We start from the raw sequence: 17107 nt of genomic DNA, 5'->3' as shown, positions 1-17107 counted from the left end.
TTCAGAACACAAATTAAGATATTTTAGATTACATTTGAGAGCTCCCTCATCCTCTATAGACTGCAGTGGAACCAAAACCAAACCAATCAACTGTAAAAATTACTTTGTTGCCAATGTATTCCATATCGGATCACGTGTAATACAAGCAATAAGATATTTGCACTGCTGAGTCTATTGGTGAGACATCATACTGACCTTAATAAATGCGCACCCAGCCCAATAAGGATAATAAAAGTCGATTTTACAGTTTTGGTGTACAAAAGTGTTCCTGAAGCTTCGTATTCAACACATTGAATGTTTTGACAAGGTTTTTTTTGTCCAGTTTCTTGCCGTTGCTGTTTTTGGAGGATGAGAGAACTACTTGATTACATCTAAAATATCTACATTTGTGTTTTGAAGATAAACAAAGGTTTCAGAAGATTGGAGCAACATGAGGTTGAGTAATTAGAAGTTAAATTCTTGGGCAAAATAACCCTTTAAAATTCAAAACAGCTTGGTATATTTGTGGTGAATAAGTTGAAGTGCGTACTGGATGTCTTCGGTGAGGTTGTTTTTTGGGTGTCACCTGGGTCGTCAATATGGAAGACACTTTGTCGGATTTCCTGGGACTGCCGGTTACGGAAACTGTGCATTGTATTTCTGTAAATCAAACACAGACATACTTTGAGGAATTACTGAAATAACTATAATGTTGACATTGAGTCATATTAAAGGAGACCTATTATGCCCTGTTTACAAGTTGTAAAATAAGTCTCTGATGTCGCTTGAGTGTGAATGTGACGTTTCAGTTCAAAATACCCCACAGATAATGGTTTATAACGCTTTGAAACTGCCCCTTTTGGGTTTTTATCCTAAATGTGCCGTTTTAGCTTTAAATTCAAATGAGGTGCTTTTTTTTAATAAGAACAGCAGAGCTACAAATGCCTAGGTGTCAGCATAGTGGCAAATTCAAAAACAAGACTAACGTCCTATGCTAATGGGGGAGAAATCGTCTCTAATGGGTGGGGCTTTCTACCACTGATGATTCGTATAAAGGGAGAATGTCAATCAAAATGTTTCTGCAGACTGTTTTTAGTCTCTGACTCATAGACTTTGCTTAGTTGGGCCGTCCAGGTATATTAACGGCCACCCAAGTATATTTAGTGACACATTTTTTTAACTTTATAATTCTTTTACACTTTGTTGTATCCACACAATATAACCAAACATCTGCGATTGATTAAGTAGTGCAAAATTTTCTGTCGTTTACCTGTTTCGTTCTTTTAGCGCCAGACCTGTCAACACTCCCGCAGACAGCCTCAAGTGCTCAGCAGAGCCACAAAGATGCGCCTTTTCGGGACTTATAAAAATCATTCGGCCCGGGTTTTAAAAATGTCCGCGATCCAACTTTTACTTTCGCTTTCTAAAGCTGTCTTATGCATTTTTTCTTTATCTCCATACTTAAGCCTTTTTTCACTTGGCTTTGCAACTGACTGCGCACGCACAGTCGCAAGAGCAACATTAAATAATTCCTTCTTGAATGTTAACGACTCTGAAAAACTTTACTATATACTTGAAGAGGGCGAAATAACTGGTCTAAATTGGCTGCTAATTTTATGTACACCATTAGTAATGGTTAAACAACACATTTGCCTTAATGAAATAATGTACAATTTCCCAGTGTTGGGTTGCAGCTGGAACGGCATGCGCTGCGTAAAACATATGCTGGATAAGTTGGTGGTTCATTTCGCTGTGGCGACCGCAGATTAATAAAGGGACTATGATAACCGTTTTCAAGGTATACCGCGGTTTGGAAAAATCCATTTTTTAAAACCGGCAAAATGTTCTGCTATACCATTCATAAGGTATGTGTACGATTTTTTATCTACATTTTTTAGTTTTTTAGGACAACAGTATCTCCAGCAGAAAATATATCCAGAGATGCCATTTTAAATTGAAAAGAAATCAGTTTTTTTTTTAAACAAATGAAGACTGCAGAAGTCAATGACTCATTTGAATTATTTAGCCTGACACGTTTACTGTCTCAAAATATTATAAATGTTTCTCAAAATAAAACATATTAGTAATCACAATACAGTGAAACTGTGATATTTTTATTCAAGGATATCGTGCCGTCAGAATCTTATACCGGTCCATGCCAAAAAAGGGACTAAACTGAAAAGAAAATGAATGAATTAAATAATCAACAAGTTTTAATCTTATAATTATGAAAATTTTTAGTGATCTTGCTTGCTTTTATTCCTTTTCTGTCATTTATTTGTCATTTGCTGATTATTTTATTGATTTGACGATGTTATTATATTACATAAGCTATTTTATATACATATCTAAAATGCTTTGGCATTCAAGAGAGAAGTAGATTTTACATGTCAGTGGGTGCACGTGGCTCCTGAATAAATTAAAAGTGTTTTTTTTTTATTTCAGTCTTTTTTAACTTTAACCCATTGAAAAAGAAACAGTGTATAAAAGTATCATAATAAATAAAATGATTGTTAAAAATTACATTAAAAATTTGGTTTTGTTTGTCGCATTTAGTTAACTACTTTTGTGATGTGGGTAAATTATGCGTTTTAATCTGGCCAACACCGCAAACCTGTGGTAAGCAATGAAGTGTGATCATTACAAGTAAAATAAATACATTTTTACCATTAGAAGCTGGTTACATTCACAGATTGATGCCACATAACTGTGTCTAAACCCCTTAAAAAAAGGGATTTGTGCATAATAGGTCACCTTTAAAGTCACAGTGCAATGATCTTGGTAAAAAAACACCTGAACTAAGACAAAAATACATACTTTTTCAATAAAAGTTATATAAATGAGGTGTTTCACAGTCACCATGACAAAAATAAATAAAGTATAATGAATGAAAATGCATTGCTACCACAATTATACACACCGCACTGTAATGATAAGATTTGAATCACACACACACGGACATTTGTCTGCATACTGTACCATAGGTCATGTCTAGTAGGATGCAACAATACAGTTAGCCCACGGTTCAATACATACCTCGGTTTTTTAACACGGTTTTCGGTTCGGTTCTCATGGCTTGACACATGATTTTTTTTTTATTCTATAGGCAATAGGAACCGTAAGAGATTAAGTAGAAAAAATAAAAACGATTTATTGCCATACCCATTTTGTTTTACTTAAAAGCCAAGAAAAGTACAGTAGTTCCTGGTGTATTGTATAAAAAATAACACTGAAATCTCACAGCTTCTGGTAGCCCATGTACAAACTGGGGAAGACATAAAATCCTACACTTTAAAAATAAACATACATGTGAAGTTAATAAAGATAAACTGGCCATTTCGAATAAACATATTTGTAATTAAGTAAACATAAATAAACCATCTTAATTATCTCGTTGCTGAAAAAAATGTGAGACTGTAGTCTGTAACACGGATCGAGTGCTTTTATAAGATGACAAAAGCCCACATCTCCAATTACCGAAAACGGCTGCAAATCTTTAGCAATAAACACCCGCACTGCCTTTGTTATTTTTATGTGTCTCTCGGAACCAGTTGGGTATGTTTGCTTGAAAGATTCAGCAAGGGATTGTTGCTATTTGGAGGACTGTATTACCTTCTCTGCTGTCCTGCCTTCAGACAGTGATATAGCTGGGTGATGGCGCTGCAGATGTGCAGTCATGGTTATATGTGTAAAACAATGCTTGCACACAGTTATTTTTTGTTCACCGTTTTTCCTTTTATTGGTATTATGCTTACCGGCAAAACCGAAATGTCCTCAAACCGCAGATTTGAAAGACGCCAGCGCTTTCTTGTACTGTTGCCTGCCTTCGCCGGCGCTTCCTTGTACTGTTACCTCAGCCTCACCTCACCGCCGCTCGCAATGTTAAAGCGTTAAATGATGGTCAAGCGCCCCCTAACTTTAGAGCATGGTGATTGGATATTTACTCACGGCGAGGAGTTTCCTCATCTCAGCTCATGGACTTACAAGCACACACAGTCTATTCGGGGGGATATAAAACGCACATAAATTATTTAAACGCAAAACTGCGAAAACCGCAATTCACAAGCGCGTATTTAACCGTGGAGGACGTACCGTAAGGTTCAATATTATATTGAGAACCGTGGCATCCCTATTATGTATGCAAACAAATAAGAAATATACTTTAGGCCTGTGTTTCCCAACTCTGTTCTTGGAGGCACACCAACAGTACATATTTTGAATGTCTCCCATATCTGACCCATTCATTTGAGCTTTTGGAGTCTCTTCTAATGTTTTCATGAGTGGATTTGGGTGTGTTTGATTAGGAAGAGGTTGAAATGTGTTAGGAAACCGCTTTAGGCTAAAACCAGTTTTGTATTGTTACAATGTCAGATTTATAAGTAGATAAACATTGTGCACTTTTTCTTCATGTTCTCTCTTTGTTTCTCAGTAAAAAAAACACAGATGACGCAAAAGGCTTTTAAATCTACAGCTCAGACTGCTACTTCTGTGTTCCTGCTAAAAAAAATCTTAGGGCAAGTGCAAAAATCAAAAGTGCTTAGTAATATTTCAGGTTATTTCAAGGAGAACACAAAACCACCGATCTTTTTTTCCAATTCCTTTATTTATGTAAAACTGTGGTTCTGCTGTGTATTTGGAAATCTTTACTATGTCTTAAACTTATCAATCAAGTGTGTAAGCAATACATCCACACTTGACTTTAGAGTATATTCTGAGTCTTCCTTCTTCTTTGAGTGTCTGTTATGTCAATTTAATGATTTAGCCATCGCAGATGATGATGAAACGAGTGAAATGATGCAGTTTATTCAAAAATAGAAGCAACATCCCACATCCTCATTAAGACAGACGTGACAACCACTTCCCAATCGTATATTAGTTTCAGTGAGGGAAAACAAGCACATTTGGTTTATTGTTAGATATAAGCAATCCCTTTTATAGTGACAATAATAATAATAATCTAATAATCATTCTTTTTTTTTTTTTTACATTTTATAATGTAAGTGTAAAACATTTTAATTATTAAATATATTAATAAAAAGTTACAACATCTGTCAATTGTTCATAATTTTTCACTTTAATTAATCGTTTAATTATATCATTTGTAAATAGGAGTATTTATTAAGAGGGGAAGCCCAGCTTATAAGACACTCTCATGTATAAGATATTAGGAAGTGTCATATTTGCTGCTTGTGAGTAACAGTCCAACTTCCCTAATAATTCTAGAGAAATTCTGAGGATTTCAAACAATGTTTAGAAAGTACTGACGCAGATTGCCACAAATATCCTCTTAATGCTAGTGTTCTGTTGATTTGTGCAACCCGATCAAATCTTGCAACCTGGCATTAAAACAGGAGGTAGCAAATTTTGACCATGAAAAACTCAATTATCAGATTGTGTTACAGTATGAGCATCAATACAGTTAAATGATTAATTGTGACTAATCGCATAGAAAGTAATACTAATCGCGTACAAAATAAAACTAATCGCATACAAATTTTAACGACAAAAAACTCAATTATCAGATTGTGCTATGAGCATTAATACAGTTAAACGATTAATTGTGACTAATCACATACAAAATAAAAGTAACTAATACAAATTTTGATGACAAAAAAATCAATTATCAGATTGTGCTATGAGCATTAATATAGTAAAATGAATAATTGTGACTAATCGCATAGAAAGTAATACTAATCGCGTACAAAATAAAACTAATCGCATACAAATTTTAACGACAAAAAACTCAATTATCAGATTGTGCTATGAGCATTAATACAGTTAAACGATTAATTGTGACTAATCGCATAAAAAATATTTAACTCATCGCATTCAAACTTTGACAACAAAAACTCATTAATTAGATTGTACTATGAGCATTAATTTAGTTAAATGATTAATCGTGACTAATCGCATACAAATATTGGTGAAAAAAAAATCAATTATCAAATTGTGCCATGAGCATTAATACATTTAAATAATTAATCGTGACTAATCACATACAAAATAAAAGTAACTAATACAAATTTTGATGACAAAAAAATCAATTATCAGATTGTGCTATGAGCATTAATATAGTTAAATGAATAATCGTGACTAATCACATACAAATATTGGCGGCAAAAAAATCAATTATCAGATTGTGCTATGAGCATTAATACAGTTAAACGATTAATTGTGACTAATCACATACAAAATAAAAGTAACTAATCACATACAAATATTGGCGACAAAAAACTCAATGTCAGATTGTGCTAAGAGCAATAAAACAGTCAAACGACTAATCGTGACTAATCGCATACAAATTTTGGCAATAACATATGAAATGATCAGATTGTGCTATGAGTATCAAAACAGTTAAACGATTAATTGTGACTAATCACATACAAAATAAAAGTAACTAATCACATACAAATATTGGCGACAAAAAACTCAATGTCAGATTGTGCTAAGAGCAATAAAACAGTCAAACGACTAATCGTGACTAATCGCATACAAATTTTGGCAATAACATATGAAATGATCAGATTGTGCTATGAGTATCAAAACAGTTAAACGATTAATTGTGACTAATCACATACAAAATAATAGTAACTAATCAAATAATGTCACAAAACAAGTAAACTTATACATACAGCATACATACAACTTTCATGTATGCATAACTATCTGCCCTTACCAGGTAGCTCTAAATACATGGAAAACTTTACAAAGATTACTGTAAGTAAGAAATTAAAACCATATTGGTAAATACAGTTCATGAATAAGCTTTTGTTAAAAGTTTTATTGGGATGGAGGTTGTCCTGATTTAGCAGGACATGGGAAAATTAAGACCTGTTAGAAATTATTTAAGACCTACAATAAAACATTTCAGTGAAGTTAATTATTTTTATGGCCTAAAATTTTGTTTTTGAAATGTAAGACTCTGTCGACACACTGTATATATTATGTAAATACATTCCTTTATAATTGTTGGATCAAGTTTGTACACATTGGGTCACTAAACAGCACTAATCAGCATAATGTTCACGTGGTGCAATGTGGTTTGAAGATTTAATAAGGCCAAACCCACCCCAATCCATAACCTTAAAACAATGCAAATCTAATGCTGGTGTTGATACCTGACTCTCTGATGTAGTAAACATAACGTGTACTCACTGCAGCTCAATTAGCGGATGTTTGATTGACATGTTGAGAGGGTTGTTTAATCCTGGTGCGGGCAGGCTAGCAGCTTCTTCACCCACCAGCCCAGATGGCGTCTTCACCATGGGCAAGAAGTTAGCTGTGGAATAGAAAGAAGAAAGTTTACAAACGTTTACGACTACGAGTTATATTGCTAGTTTGTTCTTAACCTGTCTAGCTATGTTTGTTCATGTTAACGTAAATAAATAACATTTTCCTTTTAGACAAACTTTTTCATTTGTCGTTATGTATGATGATTTAATTCACACGATTCATGTATGTCAATTGCAAACTTTCCTTAAGGAAACACCGGTGTGCCCTGATTTTAATGGTGCATTGTGGGACTTTTCTAGGTGCACTGGAAGAATTGTGCGATACTACTAACAAGGTAAATGATTGAGACTGCATAAAACCAGACTTTGGCTGCATCCAAAATCGCATACTTCCATACTATACAGTACGCTAAAATCAGTATGCGAGCTGACTAGTATGTCAGAATTCATAGAATTCGAAAATCAGGATGCGAGAAGTACCCGGATGACTTACTACTTTCGGCGGGATTCTGAAGTGCGCATCCCATGCACACTCTGCTATCCCATCATGCCCCGCCAGAAAATTCATGAATGTGAGTGAAGGGATGCAACTGACGCACGTAGGTCACGTGACCATGACAAAATGGCGGAAGTAGTACGTCCGAATTCCATTCATACATTTCGCATTCATACTCTATAGAACACACTTTTCTAAAGGCAGAGTAGTACGTTTAAATTCAAATGCAGTACCAACTGAGTAGTAGGCGTTTCGGACGCAGCCTTTCAGTAGGGGGCGGGCTTTATTTTTGTGCATCATTCCCTTACAGCAAACTAACCGTAAGAGGGGTGTGGTTAAGAATATTGTGACTGAAGTGTCAAACAGAAAGTTTAAAGTCTTTTATTTCAGTATGCTGATCTACTTCCAACTGAAATGTAATATTAAATAGGCGGCGGGGCTTACTTTTTGCTCATCATTCCCTCTTAGCACACAAAGAGGGGCGTGGTTAAGGATACTGTGGCTGGAGTGTCAAACCGGCAGCTTAAAGACTGTTATTTCCTTTCATTTATTTATGTTGATGTACGTCCAAATGAAGTGGAATATTTAGTAGGGGGCGGGGCTTTATTTCTAAGCATCATTCCCTCATAGCAAAATAATGGCAAGAGGTGCGTGATCACGAATATTGTGGCTGAAGCGTCAAACTGGGAGTTGCTCCGATTTTTGATATACTGTCCTTCCACCTGAAATGGAATATTGAGTAGGGGGCGGGGTTTATATTTGCACATCATTTCCTTGAGGCAAACTAACAGTAAGACGAGTGTGGTAAAGAATATTGTGGCTGAAGCGTCAAACCTAAAGTTTAAAGACTTTTATGTAAGTTTGTTGATGCATTTCCAACTAAAATGGAACATTGAGTAGGGGGCGGGGCTTTATTGTTGCGCATCATTTCCTCATAGCAAAATAAAAGTAAGTGGGGTGTGATTAAGATTATTGTGGCTGACGCATCAAACTGATGTCAATAGAAAAACACAAGAGCAAATGGTCAGATTTTGCGTGACGATTACCAAAGTAAACTTTTTTTTAATAGCAATGATTTGTGGTTCACCTAAACATAATATTGTGGACTAGTTAAATAAACTTTGCAATTTTTTAAATTGTATTTAATCTAATGATTACAGAGCTGACATTTCAAGATCATTACAAACTCATTCGCAATACGGACAATTTAGCTTACCCAATTCACCTATAGACTGTGGGGGAAACCAGAGAACCCAGAGGAAACGCACACGAACACGGGGAGCACATGCAAACTCCTAACTGGAATGCCAACTCACCCAGCCGGGACTTAAACCAGTGCTCTTCTTGCTGTGAGGCGATTGTGCTACCTACTGCGCCACCGTGCTGCCTTGGTGCTCAACAAGCATTTCTTATTATCATGTTGTTTAAACAGTAATGGTGTTTCAGGAAAGAATGTCCAAAAAAACCCAAACATTTATTTTTAGAAATGTTGTGTATAGATGCAACAGTGTACTTTTGCCTTTGATCAGTTAAATGCATCTTATTAGAATAAAAGTTTCCTTGCTCCACCTTGTTCTTTTCCAGACAAAAAGCACACAATGTGTGTTTACCACAAGATGAGGAACATGTCCCAGCATGTTTTTACATTCCTGATAAACACAAAAGCAGTGTTTAGAAAATCCTTATGCTAAAATATATACCTATTCTCAGTCTGGTTTTATTTGGCTGGTGTGTAATATGTTACAGATATAGTATGTTACAGTGTATAATATCTACAGATTCAGAGACTCATGACATTCGCTCGCTCATTTCCTGCATTTGACTTTGATCCAACAGCTGATGCCTAATCTTGATCTTGTGGTTTGGAAGGGATGTGTCTGTGTAAAAGGACTGAAAGTGCTCTCAGCACAGCAAGAAGCCCAACCCTACTTGGATTCCTGGAAATGATGCATTCATTCATTGTCAATTAAAAGAGACAAGAAACAATTTGCAATATTAATCCAGTCAATGCAGTTAACTGCCTATATTGTGCTCGAGAAAGCATAGCAAAGCCACATTATCACTCTCAAAAGCTCACAGTACTTCAAAAATAAAAATATATATTTTTATTGGCGATGAGGTGGCGCAGTGGGTAGCGCTGTCACCTCAAAACAAGAAGGTCGCTGGTTCGAGCTTCGGTTGGGTCAGTTAGAATTTCTCCCCGTGTACACGTGGGTTTCCTGTGGGTGCTCTGAAAACGTGCTATTGGTTAATTGGGTAAGCTAAAGTTGTCTGTAGTGTATGTGTGTAAATGAGTTTGTATAGATGTTTCCCAGTGATGGGTTGCAGCTGGAAGGACATCCACTGCGTAAAACATTTGCTGGATAAGTTGGCGGTTCATTCCGCTGTGGCGATCCCAGATTAATAAAGGGACTAAGCCAAAAAGAAAGTAAATGAATGAATATATTTTTTATTTATTAGGCATTAATTCTTTTGGCCTCATACACTTTGAGGCAAACTTAGATATATTTTTTTAATATTTAAAAATTATATTATAGTACTAAATTATTTTAATAACCTATTTTAATATTTTCATCTATGTGCTTTTATATTTTTATTAGATGTTTATGTTCCCATTTCCATCTTTTAAATATATATATATATATATATATATATATATATATATATATATATATATATATATATATATATATATATATATATATTTATTTATTTATTTATTTTTTTTTTATTTTATTTTTTTTTTTATTTTTACCAAATTTAGTTTCAGTAATCTCAGCATTTAAAATTTTTCTAAATCAGCTAGTTGTCAAAAATCTACGGAGACCCAGAAGGCACTTGTTGGTGGGGAAAAAATAGGTAAAAAAAAACACTGGGTGGGAGGAAAAAAAAATTAAGTTCCTTTTCAAAGTGTTGTGTTCCTTCCAGGTCTTTCGTTTTAGTTAATACCTTCAATTTCACATCGTTGAAGAAAAAATATATCATAATTGGCATATTAAAGAGCAGAAGTTTGTCACAGTTTATCTTTGCAACCATTTCAGGTAGTACTTTCCAATAACTTCTGCTTTTTATTTAGTATACTTGTACATTTCTGTCATGATTATGATACGAACTTATCTGTGAAGACATACACTCATCGGCCACTTTATTAGGTACACCCGTCTAACTGCTTGTTAATGCAAATCTCTAATCTGCCAATCACATTGCAGCAGCTCAATGCATTTAGGCATGTGGTCTAGACAATCTGCTGCTGTTCAAAGCGAGCATCAGATAGCAAAAGAAAGGTGATTTAGGTGACTTTGAACGTGGCATGGTTGTTGGTGCCAGACGGGCTGGTATGAGTATTTCAGAAACTGCGGATCTACTGGGATTTTCATGCACAACCACCTCTAGGGTTTACAGAGTATGGTCCGAAAATGAGAAAATATCCAGTGAGTGGCAGGTCTGTGGGTGGAAATACCTTGTTGATGCCAGAGGTCAGAGGATAATGGCCAGACTGGTTCCAGCTGATAGAAAGGCAACAGTATTTCAAATACCCACTCATTACAACTGAGGTCTGCAGAAAAGCATCTCTGAACACACAACACGTCCAACCTTGAGGCAGGTGGGCTACAGCAGCAGAAGACCACACCGGGTGTCAGCTAAGAACAGGAAATGGAGGCTACAATTCACACAGGCTCATTAAAATTAGACAATAGAAGATTGGGAAAACGTTGCCTGGTCTGATGAGTCTCGATTTCTGCTGCCACATTCGGATGGTAGGGTCAGAATTTGGCATCAACAACATAAAAGCAAGGATTCATTCTGCCTTGTATCAACGGTTCAGGCTGGTGATGGTGGTGTAATGGTGTGGGGGATATTTTCTTGGGCACATAAGTACTAATTGAGGATCATGTCAATGCCACAGCCTACCTGAGTATTGTTGCTGACCATGTCCACCAAGTTCACCATACTCAAATGGCCTCCACAGTCACCAGTACTCAATCCAATAGAGCACCTTTGGTATGTGGTGGAATTGGAGATTTATATCATGGATGTGCAGCCGACAAATCTGCAGCAACTGCATGATGTTATCATGTCAATATGGAGCAAAATCTCTGAGGAATATTTCCAGTACCTTGTTGAATCTATACCATGAAGGATTAAGGCAGTTCTAAAGGCAAAAGGGGTCCAACCAGTATACTAATAAGGTTTACCTAATGAAGTGGCAGCTGAGTGTACATACCTGTAATGTTTTGTGTATATAAAAGGTTTCTTTAAACAGATGAGATGTAAAGGGTAAAGGCTTTTGTCCAGTCATTTGAATGTCTCCTCTTGGTGCTCAGTAATCTTTCAGTCATTCAGTTCAACTGCCGGTTTCTTAATACAAGTACTGTGCAACAATTACACGAGCAGCAAACTAGAGTTAGTTGCAACACAGTGAAATAGATGGAAAACGACATCAATCCCATGATTCCCACCCTTTTCCAGAATTTCTAAATATTTAAAGATGACTATCAGTCTTGATATTTCCCGTCTCCACACCCTGAGGCTGGTGGTAGAGTGAGTGTAGATCTGCTTGCTGAGCTATTTACAATAAATGTTCACTGAGGTTTTGCAATCTCCCTCAGGGGCTGTGAAACACAGATGACTAAACTAAAACAATGTGGCCGTCTAAGTAATGTGGAGTCTGATTGGTCACTCTCAGCAGCTCCCTGCCAGCTGATCTGGTGCTTTCCTCCCCGTATCCTTGACTTTTTTCCTGCCTATGCCCTATATTCATGCTCTGCGCCTATGCTTTTGTAACATTGTTCAGTAACAATGATTGGCCTCTATTTTGGGAGATTATTTCATGTTGAACACCAGATAAAGTGTAGAACACACCCAAACTGCCATTCAATTATTTTCCTTTAGCTTAGTCCCTAATTTATCAGGGGTCGCCACAGCGGAATGAACCACCAACTAGTCCAGCATATGTTTTACACAGCGGATGCCCTTCCAGCTGCAACCCCGTATTGGGAAACACCCATACACTCTTACATTTACACACACACACACACACACTAAATGGTGTGTGTAAACTTTCTAAATGGTTTAGGAGTGTGTTTATGGGAATTTTTGACCATTGTTCAGAACCCAGCAAACAATTCTGTGTTTAATAGACGTCTAATAGACATCTAAATGTAGACAGCTTGGCTAAAACAAGGCTAAACTTGGGCTGTCTGAAAATTTAATAGACATTAAAGAATAGCCCAAAACTCGACTAGTCGTCAAATAGACAGATTAAACAGACACTATATGTGTAGTCGTTCATTTCTGTTTATTTGATGACTAGTCTAGTTTTGGACTATTCTTGGACGTATATTAGATTTGGACTGACAGTCCAAATTTAGCGTTGTTTTACCCTCGACGACTATGTTTGGACGTCTATTAGACATCTTTTAAAAACAAAAAATGCTTGAAAATGCATTTGTGAGGTTAGGCACTGATGCTGGATGAGATTGCAGTCTTCACTCTAATTCATCCCAAATGTATTCAGTCGAGTTGAGGTTAGGACTCTTTGTAGGCCACTCAACTTTCTCAACACCTAGCTCGATCACCTATGTCTTTATGGATCTTGGTTTGTGCACTGGTGCACTGTCATGCTGAAAGAGAAAGTGGCCATTCCATAAAGGTGGAAGCATAAATGTATCCAAAAGATTTTGGTATGCTGAAGCATCACTGGAATAAAGGGGCCAAGACTAACCCTTGAAAAGCCTCCCTAAAGCATAACCTTCTACCAAACTTAACACTTGGGACAGTGCAGTCAGGCAAATACTGTTTTCCTGGCAACTCCGCTACACAGATGAATCCATAGGATCGCCAGACAGAGAAGCGGAGAACGTGTCTAGAGCCCTAGAGTCCTATGTTTCCGCTTTTTTAAGGTAAATGAAGGTGTAGGTTATACATTGTGTGTTTTGATTCTCAACTTGTTTGTTTATTACAAAAATGAGGGTTAATATGAATAATCAATAAACACCGCGCTCTGACACAAATGTGCATGAATTTGACCATTAAAGCGCTCACATTAAGATCGCGTTAGATGTGTGTGTGCTCTGCTGTCTGAGGCTAAGCGCGGCGCGCGCGCAAACACACACACATGCTACCTGTCTGAGGCTAAGCACGGCGCGCACACACACAACAGCACGTGCTCTTTTGCGCTTTTAAAAATATGAATGATGCGCATCCCGTGCTGCAAAAGTTACATTACAGCACATGCTTTTAGTCATTTTCACGTGGAACTGAGCTTTGCAGAGGCAAAGAGTTTTCACACGTGTACAACTGGAAAGGGGGCGGTACGTGATGGAATAATCGTTTATCTCGATTAATGGTTTTTCATAATCGTTAAAAGCCAAAATCGAAATCGAAATCGGATTTTCGATTAACTGTACAGCCCTATCACCAAGCAGATCAATTGTCTTTGTTTGTACTCCGTAAACAGTGGAGGGTGAATTGATGATCTTCTCGGCCAATCACAGTCATTTCTGTTAAGCATGTGAACACAGTGGCTAATCAGCCATCAACAGTGCTTAAATGTTAACGGGAAATTGTCGTTTTTTCTTTTAATTCAGTATCGTGACAAGTCTAATATAGTGAAAGGACTAACTAACCAGTGTCATTTTCTTTAACTAAGCTGAAAATGAGGTCCAATATCCCTTTTCACCATTCATTCAGAACGAACCTTCGGGTCACTCGGAAGGTGGTGAAATTCTAAATTTGTGTCACTTTCTCTTCGCTGATAACATATACAGCCAAGTACACAACGTTCCTATGTAACTCCCAACGCTTCTTCCAGGTTTCTTCCCACTGTAGCCTCGATTTTGCTTTTAAACATTGGTGGTTCAGTGGTAGATTTCTCGCCTGCCACGTGGGAGGCCCGGGTTCAATTCCCGGCCAATGCAGCAGTGTTTTTTTTCTACTGCATTTCGTTGCATTGTACTTGTACATGTGTAATGACAATAAAGTTGAATCTAATCTAAAAAAAAAAAATCTAATCTAAAACTGGCGGCCATGAGAAATCAGTCTATGGCTAGTCATAGAACAAGTGAATCGCTGTGAATACTTACCGCACTGTATTCTTTCAAACTTTTGAATGTGTATTGTATTGAAAATAAGGTCACTTGACTTGAATAACTCCTCCAGCAATACATGCACTCAGTTAAAACGCTTTTTGTTGCACAAATTCCAAGCATTCTTGAACAATCCTCAAGATCTGGTGGGGTTGGTTGATCTTTCGCTTTCTATTAACTTTGTATCACATGACTGGCCAAGCTACTAACACTCCTTTGACACATGCAGTGCATTTACTTTCAGATCATAATTCAGATTTGGTGATTTCCACGATGTAGTAACTGCTATTATGGTTTCATGATGGAATGTTTCATATTTCATATTCTCTTCCTCAGAGTCTATAAATAAGCTGAAGGTCTTACCAGGACAGTTGTTTGCCGGCGGTGTGCTTTCTGTTGTCAGGCTGTCTGGTCTTGGTGTGGACTGATGTTCAGCCTGCTGGTCCCTGAACTGAGCACGTTTCAACTGCAGCTGCTGCAACCAATACATCTGAGCATCTCTGTTAGCTGCCTGAACAAAAAAGTAGATCATTTTTGTAGAGATTTGTTTTAAAGTGTCCAAAACATTGTCTCACTCTAGATGCTTGACCTATACTTCATCTATACCTTACCCTAAATATATCCACTGACTCGTTCACACCAAAGATGAGATAACTGTAATTGCAATGATAAATTTGTAAGATTACGAGACCACAACACAATTATTATGACAATAGCAACTATTATGAGGGATAAAAACAATGCCAGCTTGTTTGAATTTACGCTACTCTAAAACGTTTGGCCATTAGATGCCTGTTTAGATGCTCTGGGAGGGGAGTTGTGGCCTAATAGGAGTTGGATTTGTAATCGAAAGTTTGCAGGCTCGATTCCGGTCCCAGCTGGAATTGAAGGTCGAGGGAATAAATGAACCACACTCTCTCTATCTTCGGTACTCAACTTAGGTGCCCTTCAGCGGCACCTAACCGCTTATTGCTCCCTGGGTGCTGGAACTACTTTCGGTATATGCTTTAGTGTGTATCTTTGTGTATGCGTACACACACACTCCTCATTCAAAATGTGTTTATGTGCACTAAGAGGGCCCAGAGGACCCATTTTAATGGGTAAAAACTGGTGCTGGGCAAAGATTAATTGCCCAAATTCATTTTATTTTAATAATCTAAAATAAAAGTACAATATTCCAAAATAAAAGTACATATATATATATATATATATATATATATATATATATATATATATATATATATATATATATATATATATATATATATATATATATACATACACACATACACATACATATATATATATATATATATATACACACACACACACACACACATATACATATATACATATGTATACATATATATTTATATATATATATATATATATATATATATATATATATATATATATATATATATACATATACATATATATATATATATATATATATGTATGTATGTATGTATGTATGTATGTATGTATGTATGTATATACATATATATATATTTACAGTCCACACAGTTAAATTAAGACAAAACAAACTTTTATTTTGGATGTGACTAATAAATCCAGTAAAAGTACTAGTAAAAACCCCATTGGACAAGGCTTTCTTCACTTCACTTCACTTCAATATAGTCATTTTTGCTGTAAACTGACCACAATTTTATGTTGCAAAAAAAAAGAGATGAAATGCGGAGAATCCCTTTAAAAAGTCCCTTGATGAAAGTGTATAGCATTCAATTTTAAGGGTTAATTAAGTTTTAGAACTATGAAAAATACTTAAGACCACTAATCAGAATACATTTAATCAAAAAGTGTAAACCCAGCAGCCTTTATTTTCTCTCTGACCGAATTTCAGCACGGTTGATAGGCTACTCAAGTATGTGGTGGATGTTACATGAAGTGCAGTCAGGTGATCAAAGTCTGACCTCAATAATGACAACAGGCTTTTTAAGGACACAAAAGAAAGAAAAGTATCAAAAAAAAGGAAGAAAAAAAAAACCCAGCACAGAATTGGTCATTATATAACTTTCTCATCCATACCCTTGTTTGTTAGAAGTATTTAAACTTTGATCTTGTACTGCCATAAAATAAATCAGAAAAAGTGATGGTTTCACTTTTGTTTGCTTGCTTAATTCTTTCATTTTAATAATGTTTTTGGACATTCCCAAGTCATCAGAAAAAAAATGTTTGTGCATTTGTCAATTTTATTACCATTTTATTACCAACGTGTCTATAAAAGTTTTCTATGATTTTAATTATATATATACAGGGTGATTCAAAAACAATACCACAACTTAGAAAAT

At 36.1% G+C, this 17107-nt stretch overlaps 1 protein-coding gene across 2 annotated transcripts in view; it reads right to left on the bottom strand.

Moving 5' to 3' along the window:
- The window catches only part of tbc1d2 (TBC1 domain family, member 2), a 42564-nt gene that overhangs the window by 20092 nt on the left and 5365 nt on the right, over nucleotides 1-17107 (bottom strand). For both annotated transcript variants that reach the window (XM_684512.8, XM_073922484.1), the window contains exons 4-6: nucleotides 15159-15306; nucleotides 7135-7258; nucleotides 530-639 (exon numbers count right to left, since the gene is read on the bottom strand). In XM_684512.8, coding sequence (XP_689604.6) covers nucleotides 530-639; nucleotides 7135-7258; nucleotides 15159-15306 — 382 coding nt within the window. The remainder of the gene's footprint in view (nucleotides 1-529; nucleotides 640-7134; nucleotides 7259-15158; nucleotides 15307-17107) is intronic.

Source organism: Danio rerio, chromosome 14, assembly GCF_049306965.1.
Source record: "Danio rerio strain Tuebingen ecotype United States chromosome 14, GRCz12tu, whole genome shotgun sequence".
Taxonomy (NCBI): Eukaryota; Metazoa; Chordata; class Actinopteri; order Cypriniformes; family Danionidae; genus Danio; species Danio rerio.
The sequence above is the reverse complement of the archived record's forward strand: the minus strand, read 5'-3'. Positions and strand labels throughout refer to the sequence as shown.